This window comes from Ambystoma mexicanum, chromosome 13 (genome assembly GCF_040938575.1).
Source record: "Ambystoma mexicanum isolate Mex_15411 chromosome 13, UKY_AmexF1_1, whole genome shotgun sequence".
Lineage (NCBI taxonomy): Eukaryota > Metazoa > Chordata > Amphibia > Caudata > Ambystomatidae > Ambystoma > Ambystoma mexicanum.
In genome coordinates this window covers 669,504,050-669,526,167 of record NC_090938.1, presented here as the reverse complement: position 1 = coordinate 669,526,167, position 22,118 = coordinate 669,504,050, and the positions used below count along the sequence as shown (strand labels likewise).

Here is a 22,118-nt window from a genome sequence, read left to right as displayed (position 1 = left end):
GGTTCCTGAGCAGTGCAAAACTGATGAACCTTAAGCTACGTTAGCTACCATTAGAATGTTGGGATATCATCAGGGCTGCGAGAGCCCCGTTGACACAAGTTACCTACACCAAGAAGTGGACTCGATTTTCCAAGTGGTGCGAGAGATCGGCCATCGATCCTCTCATGGTCTCGGTTGATCAAATTCTACCCTACTTATTGTAGTTAGCTACGACAGGGCTTTCATTGTCCTTCATCAAGGTCCATTTGTCAGCCATAGCGGCGTACACAACAACTCCGGAGAAGCAATCCTTGCTCTCTTTACCGGCGGTTAAAGTCTTCCTGAAAGGGCTGATGCGTACTTATCCTCCTACGCCCAAGGCAGTCCCGAACTGGAGCCTCACCACCGTCTTGACAGCCCTCATGGAACCCCCCTTCGATCCCATACATAGATGTGTAGTGAAGTTCTTGTCCTGGAAAACTGCCTTTCTGATAGCCATCACATCAGCCAGAAGGATCAGTGAGTTACAAGCTTTGTCGTCTGAATCTCTGTTTACTTTGTTCCAGAAGGACCGCGTCATATTAAGGCCACATCCTAAATTCCTTCCCAAGGTGCTTTCGGAGATGACACTCACTGAGCGCATTGTTTTACCAGCTTTTTCCAGAATCATGCTTCCGAAGCGCAAAGAACATTACATTCTCTAGACGTTGCTAGAGTGTTGAAATTTTACTTACATAGAACCAAGGAGTTCCGCTCCTCAAACCGACTGTTCATTGCTTTCTCTGGCCGTACCAAGGGCCCGCACATCTCTAAACAAAGTCTGTCACGCTGGGTGTCGTCCTGCATCACCCACTGCCATCAGATGAAGGGCTACCCTCGAACTAGACCGCCTTCTGCGCACTCCACCAGAGGAAGGGCGGCATCAACAGCATTCCACATAGGGGTGGCCTTGAAGGACATATTCAGAGCCACCACGTGCAGCACTCTGCACACCTTCGCGAAACACTACTGCCTGACTGAAGATACCAACAAAGAAACTGCAGTTGGACAGGCAGTGCTCCGCCATCTCTTTGCATAAGGTAGGACCAGCCTCCTTTCCCAAAGTATGTAACCGTTGTGTTGCTGCATGGTAAAGATTTAATCAGAAATATGTTTTTTCTGTATTTATGCATATATGTATATGATGGTGGCATGTTTCAACTGCTTGGTATTCTATTCAAGCACCTGAATCTATGAAAGATCCAATGCTGGAGAAGTCTTAGTTACTTACCTGTAACTGTATTTCTCCAGCATTGGTATCTTTCATAGATTCACATGCGCCCGCCCGCCTCCCCGCAGAGGCAACTCCTATGCTCGGCATCCATCATACTGTAATCTCTACGGTTCAAAATCTGAAGGTGGCTGCCAGGGGCGGAGCTTAAGCCCTGCCACCTCATTGTTTGGGGCCATAAAGGACCAAAGTGAGGTGGAGGGACTACACAATAGAATGGCTCATAGGCCATAATGAGCTATGTACATGCACTGCTAGGTAGCAAGGTGTGTATATTAAAAAAATGTAATAATTATTTTTTATCACCGAGGATTCCCAGTCTGACGACGGGGAATATTCAAGCATCTGAATCTATGAAAGATACCAATGCTGGAGAAATACAGTTACAGGTAACTAAGACATCGTGCAAAGGTGAGAGTTGGAATGACAGGTCCAGTGTAAAATATGGAATCTGCCTATGTGATTTTCATAAGCACCACTACTGTAAAAATGTGCATTTTGTGTCATAACTGATTTTGGCAAATATAACTGTGGGAGGACCATTGGCATTGTAAGCACACACCATAAAACTGATGTCATGTCCCTGAAGTCCAACCGGCTGACAGAAAGGCAGTGACTGCCACCCCTGACCAATCCAGTTGTTAGGGGCATGTCAGGCCAAAGGTCTGCCCCCATAGTAAATCCTGTGATGTCATCCGCCTTATAAAATTTGGAGGCTCAGAGAGACAAAGGACTGACTCTCCTGACTTCCCGGTTCAACATCTGCAGAGATCCAGACTTACTACAAACCTTCCAGATTCCACTGCCAAGAAAGGGATAGCTAATCCAGACGCTGCTATCCAGGCAGAACCACCCTTTAGAATTTAACCCCACAAAAATCCAACAAATTCAGGCAGAAAGGGGAAAGGTGGCTGAATCCTCATTGGGATTATCCAGCGCTACCTCCTTGCACTGCTACCTACTTTATCCAGCTGATGCAACTGGCTATCTATTGAGACCAGGCCCCGGTTGCCAGCTGTCCCCTTCTAGGAGTGCCCGCTGCTCTGCTGTGACCAGAATCTTTTCCCGCTGTCCAGAAACCCATCTGGCTGTCCCAAATTCCAAATTCAAGTGCTGATTGTAAATATCACCCCATCCCATAGCAAAACGTAGCATACCCCATTTTGTTACCTTGCCTTTGTTCCACCCTATAAGTAATCCCATAAATAGCCTGATAACTTGTTAAAATAGTCTGAATCCTCTGTGTATCCTCTTCCTTGGTTTCTAGGTGTTAGCGTCAATGTTCCCATCCTTATAGTCCATTGCATAAATCCTTAGTCATATTTTGAATAATTTAATTAATTCCCATATAGAGCTGAACGCGGCGTGAATAGGTTAACCCTGCAACTTAATCTTCAAGCGTACTGTGTATTTCTTTAACAATCTAGTCACTAAAATCTAGTTTAAGTAAAACTTCTCATTTCCTTTCCAAACCGATTTGCCTTGTCCACTGCTTTAATTTTAAAACCGAATTTCCTTTCCTATTAAGAATCTCATCCTGTCAGTCATTTAGAGTTACCCTTTCACTTTCTTATTATTCCTGTGATGTGTATCTGTCACTTAGCATAAAAACCGCATTCCGATTTTGTCTATTTAACCCATTTTTCAAACCATTTTGACATTTAAACTCGTGAAATAAGAAAATGCAATTTCTTCACGTGTGATTTGGCTGCCCTGTGTTTTTCCTTCCCAAGTCGATTTTCTGAATTGTATGCCCGTTGTTAGGACATTGCTTGGTAGTTTGCTAGTGTTCTGATGTTATACTCAATTCTACCTTTTCCATTCTACCGCGCCTGTAAAATAAACATTTAGCAATTTTGCTGGCCGTTTTGCTCAGTTTTCGGGGGAGCTAAATCCGTTTTTTTGCCTCCTATTTAGTGGAGGTAAGTCAGATTTTAATTCCGATTACTGAACAGTGTACCTGACTCCTTGCTACACCAGTTGATTAATAGGGGTTGGAGGGAGTGTTGCAGTGGGAATAATTAACTCTGATACAATTTAAAATCCACTCAAAAGTTAATTTTGCTTTCTTTCAAGTGTGTAGTGTTTACCTTACATGAAAATGTCTAAGTGCATTCCATCAATTTACCTTGTAATTATCACTCCACTGGTCAATGCTGCCCAATATCAAATTTGTGTGATTTCACTTGAATTTAAAATAAATAAATAATGTATTACTATCCACACGCCTGGTTCATGGCCCATTGTGGACTGGGGTATTTATAACAGGGGGTGTGAGACGGGTTGGGTGCCATCTCAATCTGAATTCTTAGTAAATAAAGTAAAAGTGTTTTAATTGTGCGCTGCAGCCTAGGCCAGTAGCAAGAGTCCTGGTCTGGTGCATGTCGCCCCATTAGAATCCTTAACAGATTCAAGCATGTGAATCTATGAAAGATTGAATGCTGGAGAAGTCTTTGTTTCTTACCTGTAACTGTATTTTCCCAGCCTTGGTATCTTTCATAGATAAACATGCACCAGCCCTCCTCCCTGGGGAGTGGCTGCGCTGTATCCAGTCAGTAATCACCGGCCTACACGGTTCAAAATCTGAAGATGGCTGCTTGGAGTGGAATTTAAGCCCTGCCACCTCATTGGTTAGGGTCTAAAAGGACCAAAGGCGGTGGAGGGAATGCACAAGTGAAGGGCTACACAGGCCCTATGGGGCTTGCTGTGTAGCATTTTCCTATGGGGAAAAGTTTAAATAATTATAAAAATGTTAAATTACTGAGGATTACCAGTCTGACGACAGGGAATATTCAAGCATATGAATCTATGAAAGATACCAATGCTGGAGAAATACAGTTACAGGTAAGTAGCAAAGACTTCTCTAATCACAACAAGGTTTTTTGGTTGCTGAGGGTGCTTTGGTTGCTATGTAAGAGGTGATCATATGAAAGTCCATAAACAACAGATATACGAGCTGTACACAGATATGCTAGTTGTCTATATGTGATGGCCTGTTGTGATGTAACACACTACAGGCGACTTTCATGTTAGTAAAAAGGGATAGAAATAAGGTTCTTTGACGCTGGAGCTCATGATAGTGGAGGTATACTTAAGTTGTGGTTTTGTTTTATGCCATGTCTTTATAAGGAGTATATTTGCAATCGTGGCAGGTGGAAGAGTGTGCTCTAAATGAAATGCATGCCATACTATGTAGTACATATGGGGAATTGGATCATGTGAAGAGCCATGTTTAAAGGCACATGAAATGTGCAAATAATGTGTCAAACTGCAGTTTTGTATCACAAGCACGTACCAAGAAAGCAAGGTGCACAGGTTTCAGAGTACAAGGTCTGTTCAGTGGATTTTCAGATACAGTCATGCTGCAGTGTCTTGGACTCACTAAAGTATTTTGCTTTGGTACTATGTTATTCCTAAACAGATACTTTTGGAATACACTGGGAAAACCAAGTCCACTTCACTTTTTGTGGATAATTGCACACAATAAAATGGAACACAAGGAATCGAATGGAGGTGACTGGTCAGCGTTTATCCTGAAAATGGGTGCTCTTCTGCACACAACGCCTGAGAAAACCAGATCACATACACTTTGATCATCAAGATTCATTCAAGTAATACTTGCTGAAAGATTCAAGGTTGACTGTTTCAAGAATGGTGTCACATACATCTCTTTGTATTGAGCAGGAATGGAAAGTCTTTGAGAGCAGTACTTGGTGCATTGCTTAGTGGTGGAGAGTAACAGAATGGCATGGGCCCAAGAATGGAGTGAATGATGGGCTGAATGGTTATGAATGACTACCAGTCTACCTCTGGACATGCATCATAAATAAAGTATAGTGGGTGAACAGTCAATGTAAAACATGTTAATTTAGATAATCAGCCTTTTCGTTAAGTTTGTAAGTATAAAGCTGTTTAGGGCAGTATGTTTGTGCACTGAAAAATACATCAATGTTTGGACAGGAAGCCCAATAGGAAGCATGGTACAAGATCCAATCTGACTGCTGACTGCTGAAGAAAGAATGGTTTTAGAAACGCTCTCCAGTAACACCACTATCGTAGTAAAAGAAGGCGGTAAGGGTGGCAAGGTTGTAATTCTTTATCGTGAAGATTATTTTCATATGGGCCCACCACATTTAGGCATACCGGGATGTTGCAAACAACTTGCATCCAACCCTACCACACAAGTAATTCAGGAGTTAAACAATCGTGGATAAATGGTATTGTTAGGGTTTGCTAACTGATGATGAACAATATTTCCTTGCAACCACCGAGACAACCATGCCCAGCATACACTTTTTTGCCAAAGATTCATAAAACATTTGCAACACTCTCAGGTATTCGCCCGATTGTTAGTGGTATCAGTTGGGCGACTGATGTTTTGTCTAAATACATTGATAATGCAATAAAACAAGTGCTCGAAGAGCTCCAGTTCCTCAAGCATTTAGGGCGGCAACAAGGTTATCTTTTAGCCACACTTGATGTGAAGGCGCTTTATACATCTATAGAGCATGCCCATGCAATCAACGCCTTAGACTATACTTACAGGGGATTTTCAACTTCTCATGCAACACATATTGAACCGATCAAGGATTTTTTTAGCTTTACCTTGAAACACAATGCCTTTTTGTAAAATGAACTTTATTACCAACATACTAAAAGGGTGGAAACGAGGTATAAATATGCCCCATCTCTTGCCAACCTCTTCATGGGGAAATTTCAAAAGGAATTTGCACTTAGTAATAATGATTACAATAACAGCGTTATCATATGGAGAATATATATCAATTACATTATTGTCTGGAATCGAATACAACAATTACTTGAAAAGTATGTTCAATTTTTTAATTCTAACACATTTGGGATAGAACTGATTGGCCTTACAGATGTTACACTGAGCAATCGTGAAACCCAACGTTCCTAAAAATGCACAAAAAGGCGTGGGAACCCCTCTACCTCTGAAGGACAGAAATTCTGCAACATATACTGCTGGAGGACATGGAGGAAGCGAAATAGCCTGCAGTAATCTGACATCTTTCTGCAGTCTTTGGGATCTGCATGCTGTGTGGGCCACTAAGTGAAGTCTCTGCTCTTGTTCCTTTTAAAGCTATCCTTCATGCCAGCACGAGTGTTTCTTTAAACAGTGGTGTTACAATGTCCGTATTTCAAGGAGAGATTTCAGTTTACACTTACCACCCTGGCGGCTCTCTCTTGGGATTCACATTTTCGGCAGAACCAGGGTCCTGTTGGAACTTGGACAATACCGTAGCAAGCTAGGAAAAAAGGAAAGGCTATGAAGATGCAGGTAAATATATATCAATGTATTTTTATGAAACAATTTAATGGTCAAATACATAAGTATGTTAGATTGCAAGATATAAATCATAGCATAATAATAAGTTGAAAATATAAAATGTTAGAGGTATAATAACAGGTAGATATAAAGCAGAGTCTCACACAACTGTCCCCTTCTGCTTACAATGAAGTCACATTATTCATGACATGAGATTGATGAATAATTCTCTTTGGACACCCAGCCCCGAAAAGAATCTTAAGGATATGCCTTGAATGCAGAAAAATTAAGAAGTAGTAGGATCCTCATACTGAGTAGGATCCAGATACCCTCTTTTCTTTCAAATGTCTATGTATGAGACGTGGACAAGGCATTAAAAGTGCAGGGAGCTCAGAGTAACAAGAGGTTTGAAATGGACAACCAAACCTGATGCCCTTTCTGGAAGAAAGGTGCAGGTCAGCATTGACAAATCTCATATTTCCCAAAAATATTCATAATCCACTGCTAATGTTTTTCAATGGATCGGTGCCTTTGTTCCAAATTTTTCAACCGTTCCCTTTCGGTCATCCAAGCGGGAAGGACTATTATATATTAGAACCAAACAAATTGAGAGCATTGTTTCATGTCATTTTATCAAAACGTGGCCAGTGCCAAGAGGCGGCCTAATGGACTTTGATGGAAGTAGGATACAGATGTACATGGTTTAAACAAGGTCACTTTCCTCGTTTGCACATTACTCGTGCATTTTTCCCTGTGGTTGTTTTATTTTTAATGGGGGTGTTTCCCCAACCCCGATCTAACCCACCACCTAATTCTGCCACCTATCATCCCCAAGCTCCTATCCCCAAGCAGACAACATATATATTATTTGAAACCACATTTTGTACAAAAGAGTGAATGTTAAACCAACAAAAACCGCAACAAAAACCGGTCTACAAACATCACAAATAATAATGTTAAAAGTACATAATTTTTTTTAAATGTGTTTATTGTGCTTTTGCCATACAAAAAAGGAGAATTATGACTTTTAGCACAGCTACATCATACACATTTCATAAATTAAAATACTTCAAAGAAAATATTTTAAAATTCATGATTACTACTCAAATAAAACAATGGGTTAAACAAACATCATTGCATTGACTAAAACTATATACGTAGAGAATGAGGAAGAAAAAAAAACACTAAGGCATAGAAGACATTGGTCCTCATTACGACCCGTGCGGTAACCATGGCGCTAGTTGCGCCATGGTTGCCGCCGGTATTTTACCGATTCCGCCATGGTGAATGGCAGAATTACCGCCCCATTCCATACCGTAATTACCTTCAAAGTCCCTTTGCGGGTCCCGTACTTAACAGCTGGTAAACCCAGCCGTTATGGTAGGGACCCGCAAAGGGACCTCGTAATAAGACGGTAATCTCTTACCGCCTGGGTCGTAATGAGGCCCTTTGTTTAGCGAGAGTAAAGAAACAGACCACCAAAAATCAAAATAGAATACTCAGGCTATTCCAGAAGGATTCCCCTTTTATTTTTAACCATAAATGAAAATAGTCCTGGATAAAGAGATGTCTCCTCCAATTGACATCAAGTATTGTGGGATTTGATTACCCTAGCTCCTCCCAAATTCAATTCCTTCGGAAGGAGAACAACTTCAGCAGTCAAAAAGGTTTTGTTTCCCGAGGCTAGTCTATCCCAGAACACATCAGATTCCAACCACTGTATATCATGAACAAATCTATGAAATCTTTGCCATTCTCAAATCCCAGGTACAGGGCATTTTGACAGTAGATGTTTAATGGACTGTGTTGCTTTTTTATCACATTTGTCGCATATATCAGTGATTTATACCTCTTTATCTCTAGTGTTCAGAATCTCTAGAGTTGGAAAGAGATTTAATCTAAACCTCAGAAACTCAGATCTAGAAACTGGATCTGAGGATTTATTTAAGTAAGGAGGTAGTTGCGACCTTCATTTGTCCAATATTGAGAATGACGATGATAATTTGGCCGATCTTATTTTGTCAATTGTCCTTATCCAGTCCATTTGTTTCATACGTTCTTTTACTTTACATGGATTTAGGACAAGGAGATCGATTGTGCAGTCTGAGTTGACCAATATGTCAGAACACCTTCACCTTAGCTTATTAAGAAATGGATTATCGGCTCTTCGCATTGATAGGGCCACATCCTCATAGAGGGAGCCCTTTGGTGGATCCATGATTAACCTGGCGTGCGCTTTTTCGAGAAGCGCTGTTCGTAAAGGGCTGTCAGTGGCTGCACGTCGTTCTGCTTCAGCTCTCTCAGATTTGCGGATCAAGCGACTGGAGTGGACATTGCATTGGAACTATGAGAAAAGACTCTAAGTCCCCTAAGCACTGCCCATTTTCTACCCACAAGCCCGTTAAAAACTAACAAACCTGCTCTTTTGGGAACACGCTTTTTCGAGAAGCGCTGTTCGTAAAGGGCTGTCAGTGGCTGCACGTCGTTCTGCTTCAGCTGTCTCAGACTTGCGGATCAAGCGACTGGAGTGGACATTGTATTAATACGGGACGAGCTGCGAACGATCTCTGTGATAACGCACAGAGACTAGAAAGTTGCTGGCAAATTCTGTTTGTTCTTTCCTTATTCTTTTCCCAAAACAGAGAAAAGACTCTAAGTCCCCTAAGCCCCGCCCATTTTCTACCCACAAGCCCGTTAAAAACTAACAAACCCGCGCTTTTGCGCATGCGCTTTTTCGAGAAGCACTGTTCGTAAAAGGCTGTCAGTGGCTGTCTGATGAGTGCTGAGGTTTGACGGGTGAAAAGTTTTTGAATTATATATATCCAATTGTGTTTATTGCACTATATTGTATAGTTATCCTCATTATTTCTAAAAAAAAAAATAAAAAAATCGTTTCGTATTTCTTATAGCACATTAACAGCTAGCTTGATATCGATTATTGAACAGATATAGTAGATACTGCATTAAGCTTGGTGTTGTGATCTGTACTGTGCTGCTGCCCTTGAAATGGGCACTAAAAAAGGTACTCTAAAAACCGGAATGCCACTCACTATTCCATCATGTACACCTATCGAAGGACAGCAAAGAATGGCAGCAGTGAATGCATCCAATTTAAGAGCAAAGCATGTATCCTCTGTAGCGAGACACGCAGGCTTTATGCCACGTTGATCGATATCACTCGCCTCTGACATCCGTCTGTTCTATAGTAAAGATTCTGGTGAGCATAGCACTATAATCCCGGGATTGAATGTAATGGAAATAAAACTAGTAACAAAGCAGTTCCAAGAAATACATCTATACCCCCGAACAGTGCCCCATCTACAAAACCAATTATAGCTAGCGTAATGAGTGAATCAGTTCTGAATAATGATACCTCACTGCCAATTAATTCATTACAAGTAGAGATGGTCCAACTATCGGGTGAAATCACCGATAGCACGATGGCATCTGCCTCCCTTACAGAAGAATTGTGTCCCCCTAATGCAACAGTACCAATTCTACCAGATCCTGCCGTAAAACTAATGGAGCCAGTCCGCTGTTCGGTGGCAGCCCAAAAAAGATTATGGCAAGCCCACGAACAACTGACAATGGAAGGAGAAATAGATGAAGAAGCACTGGATTTTATGGAGTTATCCAGCAAATCCAGTCCGCAACAAGACATATTATACATCTGTTCTAATACAGGGGATTTAATACAACTACAGGAAAACAACCTTAACAATAACGTCACTACATGCGATGAACATAGGTCTTCAGTTAGTCCATCATCATGTAAAATTATGGCAAAAGAAGATACATCAGTAGAGATTCAAGATAATCTCGTGAATTAATCACTATCCTTTACTGCTCAAACCCTGAGGCGTTCTAGATTTCAGGAAATGGCACAGGGTCCAGATTTCTTCATCCATAAAGGTCAATCGACACGCTCCTCTTTTCCAGAACCCCCGGCCTTGAATAATACATTAGGAGCCAGGAATACAGCCCTATTAACTATAGCAAAAGTGTATGAAACACTAGAGAACACAAGGAGTGCCCAAACCTTAATGATTGAACAACTCACTGACAAAATATGCTGTATAGAACTACATCTTAGACCCATTCCAACATCCGGCACGTTACCACACAAGACTCACCTTAATCAAGACTTATCTGAACAACAAGGGATTGCGAACACTGTCGAGAGAGCCAGGTGTCAAAAGGATCTGATGTGGTTAACCAGAGAAGGAATTGAAATTATAGAACCTTCATTACCACTTGTGAAAGTAATCCCTATGATAGGGAATATCAGTGGTGGAACAGAGCCACCACCTTGCGAACTTCCAAACACAGAACCGTCCAATGTGAGCTCACCAAAGGAATCAGTAGCTAGTTCTAACTAAACCCAATATATTTGTGTTGTTTGCCCCTGTTGGAAGTAATCAGGCAAACCGAGTGGATAACTTTGAAAATCAATGAAAGATTCTCTCCAAGCGCATTCAAAGAAAAAAAATAGAAGGATTGTTAAAGCAATTAGGCACTTACCCAAACATAAAATCAATCCCAATGATAAAGCCCCTGTTACGACTCCAGAGAATGTCGTGAAATACACAATGACATATAAACCGCTAGATGACCTAGTGGCTCTTTCTGGTAGAGTAGCCACTAATGAAGGAGCAAAAACTACTGAGAAAGGATTGGGAAATATCACTGACAAGCGCCAAGTAGAAACTAAATGTGTCAACGAAAATATTGAGGTACCATCTACTAATATATCCAATTTAGCAAGCACAAACACGCTAGAGTTAAGTATTGATAGACTCAGGGACGAAATTCGTGCCTCTATCGAATCCTATGTAATGCAAAGCTCTGTAAAGTCACCACAACCGAAGCCTGCACAGATTGTAACAGCGTGTTCTCTAAAGACAAATATACCAAATATACTTGCTAAACTAGATGAAAGGCAGTTGAATCCACTTTTCTCCAGTTTAAAATCTCAAGCTGGAATTCACAAATTTAGTAACTCAGTTGATCTCCCAGCAGTACCGTCTCTACCACTTAGCGTTGAGAAACCGATGACACAAGAGATAAGAGACATGGTAAAATTGTCTATTGATACTTATATTACAGAGAATGAAGGGAAAATGCAAAACGATGAGATAAAAGAGAGATCAGCTTTCCCTTATATTACGACGTTATTACGAGGTCCACAAAGCCTGTCTCAAAGCCATAGACCAGCGCAAAGAACCTTTACAAATTCTGCAACATTGACTACCCATCCACTGGTAACTGCGAAAAAACCTGCTCCTAATATCCAGACAGAGACTGGGCGTATAAACAGTAATAAAAACTACCCTTGCCTACTATTGAAATGCAGAGACTTACCAGGTACCCAGTTTGTGCTAAATAGAACAAGCATACTGAACATCTGTGCTGAAATACCACTGCTAAAGAACCTGATAACCTCTCACATTGATTCAGTGGAATTTAGTAGCAATTCAAGTTTAGATGAAGCTAAAATTTATGTGAAATTTGCCCTAGTCGCAAATATATTATGGCAAGCAAGACTGGATTTATACAATCTTGGCTTTATTCTATCACAAGCTAGCCCTCCACCTACATTTCAGACGGAAAAAACAGTAATACATATTTATAGACCCACTCAAAGATCAGGAACAGAACAAACCTATCAGTATGTAAATTAATTCCCAGAATTACAATTTCCTGGGGAAAGATCATAACATTTTATAAATAATGAAAATATAAGTGTAATTTCCTGGAATACAAAAGGCCACAACCATATCATAAACTGATGGGAAGCTGAGATGAGTGCTTATGACACCATTGCATTACAGGAAACCTGGCTGAGGAATACCCCAGTATGGGACTCCCATTCGATAATAACTACACCTGCCAGTAGACAATGTCTTGGGCGTCCCAAAGGTGGCCCCTTAATAGCAGTGAAAAAAACCACAGGATTAACCTGTGTGGTATGTCAGTCCTCATCCCCCTGTTTTCTTATAGCAAAACTCTCTGGAAGCACCATGGCCATTGCCATTATTAATATTTACTGGAGCAAACAGTCAATACCAGCAAATCAGTTCTTTAAGGACCTATGTATTATTTTAGATCAACAACTTTTAGATCTGCAAATTTTACATACCTTAATTATGGGAGATCTAAACTTACACCTTCTTACTAATGCTGATTCTGATTTCATACATGATGAACTAAGCTGGTCCTCAATAATGAAAGAACGAGGTTTTGTAATGCTGAATGGTACAATAGAAGGTGACATTCCTCCACAACTTACATGGAAGAGGGGTCACCAGCAATCCATCTTAGATTACATATTTGTAGACAGTTGATTTTTGAGACATGTAAGGACTCTAAAAGTCATAACATCGGATCTTAGTTACCATAATGTACTGCATTTATCGTGTGAGCTTCCACTGAATGCCCAGATCACTCAACAAAGTGCCCATGTGAGAAATGTATTGGTAAATAACCAAGGTAACCGTTTGAGTTGGAACCGATGTAGACTTGCCCAATTTGGAACCAACATTGGAGAGGTCTATGGGTCTCCACTCGCCAATGGCTTAGAGTGTTACGTGCAACTAATGCAAACCTTTTAAGATTATACGTCATCGAACCCAAAGAACAAGATAGAACACAGTCATGTATCTGACGTAGAATTACAACGACGTAAGGCGATGTTACGGAGTGACCTTCAATGCTTAAATAACCAATTGGGTGTAGATAAAGGAGTTGGGAAAAAACAGCTCAAAAGGAATTATAAGGCCTGGAGAAAAGACCGCAGAATTATTCAACATCAACGTGACGGTGAGCTGATGCTTAAACAAATTCTAAGTAGATCTACCAGTGGAATTTGGGCCTGCTTAAATAATGCCACTTATAAGACTCATGGTGAAGCACAAATTAATGCAATATCTCAAGACGTTTGGCAGAAATATTTAAGAGATGTATATTGTTCTCCATTTGGAGAATTTAAGTGAAATATAGTAATGCCAAGCGATGCAATACTCTTTTCGGATAGACATCGAAGACATTATGATTTGCATCAACAATCTGAGCTGTTCTCGAGCCATGCGGCCTGATGGACTACACAATGGAATGATGAAAGATTATCCACAGGAATGGGCAGATATATTACATCAAATCTTTAAGTACATATTCGGGAGAGGACAGGTACCCGAATCGTGGAAACAATCATTAATTGCAATGGCTGCGAACTCTCAATGTGGTTAATAACCACTGAACAGGTTATCATGCCTTGTTCTTTCGAGAGAGGGGCGCCTGCTACCTTTTTTGTATTTTTGAAAAGGAACTTGGGGTTGGTCACCCTAGGTTACCTGGGGGCAACCAGACGTGGACTCCCTGCTCACTGTGCTTAGAGAGGCTCAGCTTCACCTCACTGATGATGCCCAACAAGGCTGAAACACGTGTATGGGGTTGCTGGTGGTACTCTTGTTCAGAGAGGAATTGCCATAGCATTTCGGTGCTGGACTGCCCTTGTGGGCGGGACAAAGACTGATATGCAAATGGATATTTCCCATCTGTGAAGGTACAGTGAGCAAAAAGCAATGGCTGCGAACTCTCAATGTGGTTAATAACCACTGAACAGGTTATCATGCCTTGTTCTTTCGAGAGAGGGGCGCCTGCTACCTTTTTTGTATTTTTGAAAAGGAACTTGGGGTTGGTCACCCTAGGTTACCTGGGGGCAACCAGACGTGGACTCCCTGCTCACTGTGCTTAGAGAGGCTCAGCTTCACCTCACTGATGATGCCCAACAAGGCTGAAACACGTGTATGGGGTTGCTGGTGGTACTCTTGTTCAGAGAGGAATTGCCATAGCATTTCGGTGCTGGACTGCCCTTGTGGGCGGGACAAAGACTGATATGCAAATGGATATTTCCCATCTGTGAAGGTACAGTGAGCAAAAAGCAATGGCTGCGAACTCTCAATGTGGTTAATAACCACTGAACAGGTTATCATGCCTTGTTCTTTCGAGAGAGGGGCGCCTGCTACCTTTTTTGAATCATTAATTGTACCAATATTTAAAAAGGGCAAAAGGGCCGATCCAAAATCTTAACGACCAATTGCTTTATTAGATTGCCCGGGCAAAATATTTTCACGGTTGGTACTGAAACAATTTAATGCATGGTTGGACACAAATAACTATCGTGACCCCTTTCAAACAAGGTTTATACCTGGCTTCGGAACAGGAGTGAATATTGTTACATTGAATAGCTTAATACGCCAGTCAGAACAATCTCACCTACCACTATATACAGCTTTTATAGACTTTCGGATGGCGTTCGATGCAGTATCACGTGAATTACTATATAAAAAACGAATGGATAAAAATTGCCCGTGGTATATCATAAAGTGGGTGATCGATTTACATTCAGATACCACAATTCAAGTCAAACTGAACGCCGACGGTTTGGTAACCAATCCTATTCATACTGCCTGTGGTCTAAAGCAAGGCTGTTTATTGGCAGCAGCAATGTTCAATCTTTTCATAAGTGACATTAATGAGTCCTTTATGGACATTAATGCACATTCTCCCAAAATGAATGGAATGCATATAAAATTCCTTCTATATGCAGATGATATGGTTTTATTCTCTAAAACTCCGAATGGCCTAAAATCTTTACTTAATGCCCTTGATAAATACACGCAGAAAAACTGTATCACTATTAATGTTGGGAAAACTAAAGTAGTACAATTTGGAAATACCAGACAATGTAACATCAAACACAAATGGCCATTACAAAATGTATTACTGAGATCTGAGTCATCTTATATTTACTTGGGCACTCATGTGACCAACCAGCAAAGCCAGGGTACTTTAGACCTGCACATCAGATGTAAATTGCGTACAGCTATCTCACAAGCCCGTTTGATTAAGATTACATTTTGTAAATTTTACATTATCCCAATTCTTATTTACTATAAACAAAAAGTGACCCCTGTAATTAGGTATGGATCGGAAGCTTGGCCCGAAAGATCCTACAATTACTGGGCAAAACTCGAGGGGGAGTACTGGAAACACGTACTCAATCTTCCAAAATCTGAACCCATAAGTATAATAAGACACAAGCTGGGCTTGCTATCACTGTATGCAATATACAAATGGAAATTGTGCTCCTTTTACCGGAAATGTATCATGGTGGATTCCAAAAATGGTTTGTTACACTTGTTGGCAAATTATTTGTTATATTCGCCAAAATCATACCCTCTATCATGGCGTAAAGTAATAGAGAAGATCATCCTAAATACAGGAATTTCAATGAAGCTCCGGATAGAAAATCCAGACAAAGCCATAACTTGTATCTGGAAATATGATTGATTCAAACGAGAAAGGCATGTCTTAAGTACAAAAATGTTTTGGCTAATCCGTTTGTCCCTAAACGATATGGTATAGTCGAAAGCTATTTGAACCAGTTCCCTAATTCCCGCCATAGGAATGTTTACTTGCGCTTTTGTTTAAACCTGTGGCCTACACGTGAATTATTGTACCAACATAGATTAATATCAATAGAATAGATGAAATGTCGATTTTGTGAGCTAGAGCCTGAAACCATGAGTCACCTATGTGCAGAATGTCCTATGCTTTACCATCTGAGAGTGATACATTTTACACATCTATTCGAAGGTCATCGTAATTTGAATACTATTTGCTTTTGGGAACTTTTATATCACACCACTAGTAAGAAGGTGCAATATGCAATTCTTAACTTCCTATATGGCTTAGAGTTGTTAAAAAACGAGAAGGAGCTGTGTAAGAGCAAATTATAAAAACATTGTGGATAAGATGATGGCGGGGAAATAAAAATGTATGTGCATGTACCTGAGATAAACAACGTTCTTGGTTAACTACAAGAATACTTGGGAAGGAAATAATTACAAGCAATGACAGATGTGTCTATGCAGGTTCATTAATGGTTCTTTATAATTTATTTTTTCTTCTTTCTTTTTCTCTTTTTTATTCTCTTTATTCTTTGTTTTTACTTCTAATTTTATTTTTTACTTAATCATGCATGCATTTTATATTCTTATATCCTTGGTTAGAAATCTTGTTATTGTTTAAACTGTAGACTAAGGAGCATAACATTTTATGTAAGATTGTGATTTATCTTTTTTAATTGTTTGACTTACTAAATTTGTATAATGTATTTAAAAAATGAATGTATTAATTTTAAATGTACTGAATTTTCTAAGTTGAAAAATCAAGAATCATCTTGATTAAAACAACTGTTTAAATAAAAATGAAATGTAAAAAAAATTAACCTAAACATGGACATCCATTTCCACTCCATCCAAGATGCTAACAAAGTCATGCCCAATTCATATCTTAGGCAGGCCGTGGGAACACAATTAGGTAAACTCGTGGTTCTTTTGCAGAGCTTAACCTCGATTTTATCCCACTCTATGTCGAGAGATAGCGGGTTTGAATCTAAACGAAATAAGATGATCGTTACCACTTTTCCGATATAGAACCACACTAGCTGCTAGATAGAGAATTTACAAAACCTTAGCCAAATACTTTTCATTTGCAACCCCAGATTTATGGCTTTTACGTTAATGGTTGCAAGAATGTGGCTTTTCGTCGGGAAGGCTTGCATTTGCACACCCAAGTAGGTTACCTGCGTAACTATTTCAATGGGCCGTTCCCCCAATTCCCGAGAGTAGGACTTGGTGGCCTTATTAGGTTGTTTGAAGATGAATACCTTAGATTTTTCTGGTTGATTTTTAAATAATTGTTTTGGGCATACTCCGCCAAAGCGGACAACAAACGTTGCAACCGACTTGAGAGTGGTCAAGTAACACAACATCATCGGCATATGCCAACCAGTTAATTTTGGTGTTGCCGATTCTTGGCGTAATTAGGCCTATCTCTTGCAGCCATTGATACAAGTCTGTCACGAAAAGAATAAACAGGGAGGGCGCTATCAATCCTTGACGCACTCCTCTCTCAGTCTTGATGGGACCCGACAGCGACCCTGATCTAGACATTCTGACTCGCATTGTCAGGTTCTGATGGAGTTCCATCAAGATCGATAAGAGGTTCGGCGGGACACCCCAGTTGCTCAATTTCTTCCAAAGCAGGTTTCTATTAATGGTGTCAAACGTCTGTGACAAGTCTATCCCGGCCCCAAAAAGGGGGGTGCTACCCTTCAAAAGGTATTCTGCACTTATACAGCTTAATGCCATACCATTTAGGGATGTTGATAGGCCCCTCCTGAAGCCCGTTTGAAATGTTGGTATTATACCCTCTGATTTGGCCCAGGTCTCCATTTCACCTAATATCAGTCCTACAAAGATTTTACTGTTTACTGTAAAAGTGAAATGGGGCGGTAATTTGCTGCTGCCAAACGATCCCCCTTTTTATAAATTGTGATCAAAGTACAACATTATACACTTTATTAATACATTTTAAAATATATTATAGTAAAATCAATGCTTTATAGTGAAAGTAATGTGTTGTGTGAATATTTGTTTTGAACTGTTTTTCTTATGTTTTTAATGTGTATTACATTTGTACTGCTTGTTAGTATTTACAGTTTGCATGATTTACTAAATTAAAATTTAGCACACATATTACAGGTTTGCTTTTTTTATGCATACTGTAATGACTACGAATGGGTATATATCCCTTTATACTTGACACTTGATTCTAGATGGTTGCATTGCTATTGTGTTGTAGTTGCTTCGTGCTTCTCACCCCCACCTGCTCTCAGGACCCCTTGGCCCCCCTCACTCCTTCCCTCCTACTCTTCTCCTCTCTCCCACATCACCTGGTGAGGTCTCTGGAGGCCCTGCTCTGTGAGAGTCTCATCCAACAGATGTTCCCCTGCTCCTCCTAAACTACAAGGACAACATTGCCTCTGTTACTCCAGCCTTGGCAGACTCTGCGAACACTCCTTGCCATTGTGCTCTTTCCCGCTCCTTCTATAGCACTCAGTTGTGCACCCTCTCCTCAATTGTGCAAATGAACGTGTTCACTTGCACTTTGTTTCCTTCTCTATCTCCTGGCTTAGCATTATCCTTCCTCCCCTTCCTGCACTTCTCCTCCTCCCCTTCTCCCCCTTTACGCTCTGAATTGTCTCACTGCCTAGTATGAATTTTTTTGTTTTTATTCTTCCCTGTTTTTCCTTACCTTCATTCCCCTCCTCTCCCCTCTTCTGTTACTGCAGTTGCATGCTTCGAATTGTCTCATGACCTAGTAGGAACGTTGTTTGTCTTCTTCCCTGTTCATTCCCATCCTACACTCCCCCACTCTTTCCTGTTACTGCACTTGCACACTCCGAATTGTCTTACGACTTAGTAGGAACCCTATTGTTGTCTACTTTCCTGTTTATTCCTACCTTCACTTCCCCTGCTATCCCCTCTTCTGTTACTGCACTTGCACGCTCCGAATTGTCTCATGAACTAGTAAGAACGTTATTTTTCTTCTTCCCTGTTCATTCCCCCTCTCCTCTCTTTTCTGTTATGGCACTTGCACGCTTCGAATTGTCTCATGACATAATAGGAACATTATTGTTTGTCTTCTTCCATGTTCACCCCTATATTAACCCCCTCCACCTTTCCCTTCCCCGCATTCTTGTTACGGCAATTGCACGTTCGGAATTTGTCAAGACCTAGTAGGAACGTTATTGTTGTTTTCTCCCTGTACCTCCCACTTGCCTTGTCGTGATGTGCCTTGACACACCATTGGTTGTATAGTGTGAGACAGGCATGGTATCAAGAGATGACAAAGACAACAGATGTAACAGTTTTGAAAATCTTTATTAAAATGTCAGGATGGGTGGAATGCCTAACTGGCCCCATAGCTATGGTAGCGATTGCCCGACCTAACGAAACTAAGGAACGTCTATGTCCAGAAGTACAAGGCAAAAGTCTGTCTGTGTAAAAACCTATGCTTGTCCTCACGTCTAATACCTAAATGTAGTGTAGGGATATTCTAACTCAAAATAGTGTTCAAAGTAAACATCTGGAGCCGTCTCTAGCTCCGTTCCTGTCATGATGCCTACCCCTGGGCATCCGGATGGAGTCCATCAGCGCCGGGAGCAGGCATCCATATACACATTAAAACCCCAACAGCCCCAGCTGGGGGCTGTTTGGATTCAGTCCTGGCGCCTTAGGCGCCAGGCTCATCATAGAAATCAGTCCTGGCGCCATAGGCGCCAGGCTCATAGACTTTACTTACCTTATGCAGACCATGCTGCAAATGAGTCCAAGCCAACGTGAGGCCCGATGGGACTATTTTGTTACAGGGACTATTTTTTACTCTGGTGTGGTTCTGGGGAACTTCTTACCTGGGACTACTTTGCAGGCTATTTGAACCACGCCCGAACAGCAGCTCATGCTTCGTGTTATTCTGCATCCAGCAGCGTAACGCTCACCGTGTCTGCAAGTCAGCATCCAGTCTTCTGCCACGCCCGCCTCGAATCCGGAGCTCCTAGACAAAAGGAAAAGAAAGGAGAAGAGGTTAGATCATGGACATTATTTGATTCCTTACCTGATTCCGGACCCAGCACATCTCCAAGACTGGAAAGGACATTATTTCAGCACGCGTCGCTTCGCCAGCAGCAGCGCCGCGTTATACTCACCAGTCCACCGCATCTTTCAACTCGGCGCTGCCTCCATCATTTTCTTTGTCGAAACCCAGCACCTGGGGGGAAAATAAAAGGAATAACAAGGTGAGCCGAGAAAATCGACAAAGACAATCTCTTTGCCACCATAGGCTTACCTGCTTTACCACCGGAGGTATTATCCTTCAATTCGCTGCATCTTTCTATGCCGAACCTATAAAGGGAGAGAAAACAGCAAGTTAAACTCATGCAACTTTTACCGGACAGTGTTTGGTAATACAGACTCTTACCTGAACGCCATCAGCTGCCTCCAGGCAATATTCTTTTGGACCCAGCTGCAACCTAACGAGGGAATGGAACAAGAGTGAACATCGGACATATTGAACTCTTTGAACTTTATAGACACTGGAGTCAATATTCCTCCAGAACTCCTCCAGTACCTTCAAATCAGTGAAGTAACTGGTATCTACGCGCCCCTGCATGCCATGCAGGATGGAGAGCTCATCATTTAAAAACATAAGGTGAGGTTACCAAGAGGGGATATCGGAGGTGATTAGTGGGGAGAATGAGAACAGTTGGGGGGGCCATCACTAAAGTCCACGGGTGGCTAAATACCTTTCTCCACTTGCAGGAGAATACTTCTACGAGTCCAGCAGACAAGATTAGGCGGGCCAGTCCAGACTGTCATCTCTTCACTACGCATCACGTTGTTGGAGACCGCAGCTGTCCGGGTCCGATCGACGCACCTGTGGGAACCAGGTGAGCATAACAGAACACAAAGCCTATCTACAAATCCCCACCCGGGCGTAATGGAGACCTCAGAAACCGACCAACTAGCCCAATTGTTAGGAGAACTAAGGGCAGAAGTGCACTCTGCGCGCCAAGAAACTAATGCCCTCAGGAGAGAACTGATTGTGTCAAAGGAGCGCACTGATGATCTTGCCAGACAACTGCTGCAAAACCAAGCCGGGCAAACACCACTACCTGGACTTGGGGGGAATTCAACCCCCGTTTCATCGAGCAGCCCTGTGCAAGTGGTTCTACCAGGGAGCATTCCTTTAGCTCCACCCGAACGCTTTGCTGGGGACCCGAAAAGGTTTGCCGTGTTCATGAACCAATGCCGCTTGCACTTTTTATGCAGACCAGAAGCTTTTCCAAACGACCAAGCCAAAGTAGCCTTTGTACTGTCATACCTTAGTTGCAGCCCAGCAGATTGGTCAATTCCATTAGTCAACCAGGATGACCCTCTTCTTCGGGATTTTCAGGGTTTTCAATTGGGCATGGAAAGACTATTCGCCAGACATTAACAGGAACAGGCCCTAGATAACGAACTTCTATCCCTACGACAAGGAAACCAGGATCTTCTAACTTATATCGCAACCTTCAATAGGTTGGTGGTAGAAACCGGATGGCCAGAGGTAAAGCGAATTACATTATTTCATCGTGGACTTCGGGGTGAACTCAAAGATGTTTTGGCCCAAGTTGTTAACCCACCTCAGGATTGCGCAGAATATATAGACTTAGTGGTCCAGCTAGACCACCGACTTCAGAATAGAAAAGCTGATTGAGCTAAGTTCGAGAATCGGGTATTGGTTAAACCCAATGTTAATCCCAAAGGAACAGATGCATCAAAACCAATGCAGATCGGGGGGTTAAGGGACCCTTAACTCAAAAAGAAAGTAGTCGGAGTTGCTGATAGAAATCAAACAGAGCCTGATTCGGGAAACGACCACGCCCGACAAGCGTAGAGATCCGCTTGCCGAGCTTAAAGAAGGACACTCAGACGTCTGTGTTGTCGTATACATAGACGATATTCTAGTGTACTCCTCCTCAGAATAAGACCATGTTAAGCACGTTCGTGCAGTCCTTGAGAAACTACGCCACCACAAGTTATATGCAAAATTGGAAAAATGTGTTTTTCATGCTACAGAAGTTGAATTCCTTGGATTTATCCTGACTCCAAAAGGAGTCCGAATGGACTC

At 41.5% G+C, this 22,118-nt stretch overlaps 1 protein-coding gene across 4 annotated transcripts in view; it reads right to left on the bottom strand.

Annotated features, from left to right (window-relative positions):
• MLLT6 (MLLT6, PHD finger containing) overlaps positions 1–22,118 on the bottom strand; it is a 1,444,709-nt gene that overhangs the window by 1,207,527 nt on the left and 215,064 nt on the right. For all 4 annotated transcript variants that reach the window (XM_069634689.1, XM_069634688.1, XM_069634691.1 and 1 more), the window contains exon 2: positions 6,440–6,519. In XM_069634689.1, coding sequence (XP_069490790.1) covers positions 6,440–6,519 — 80 coding nt within the window. The remainder of the gene's footprint in view (positions 1–6,439; positions 6,520–22,118) is intronic.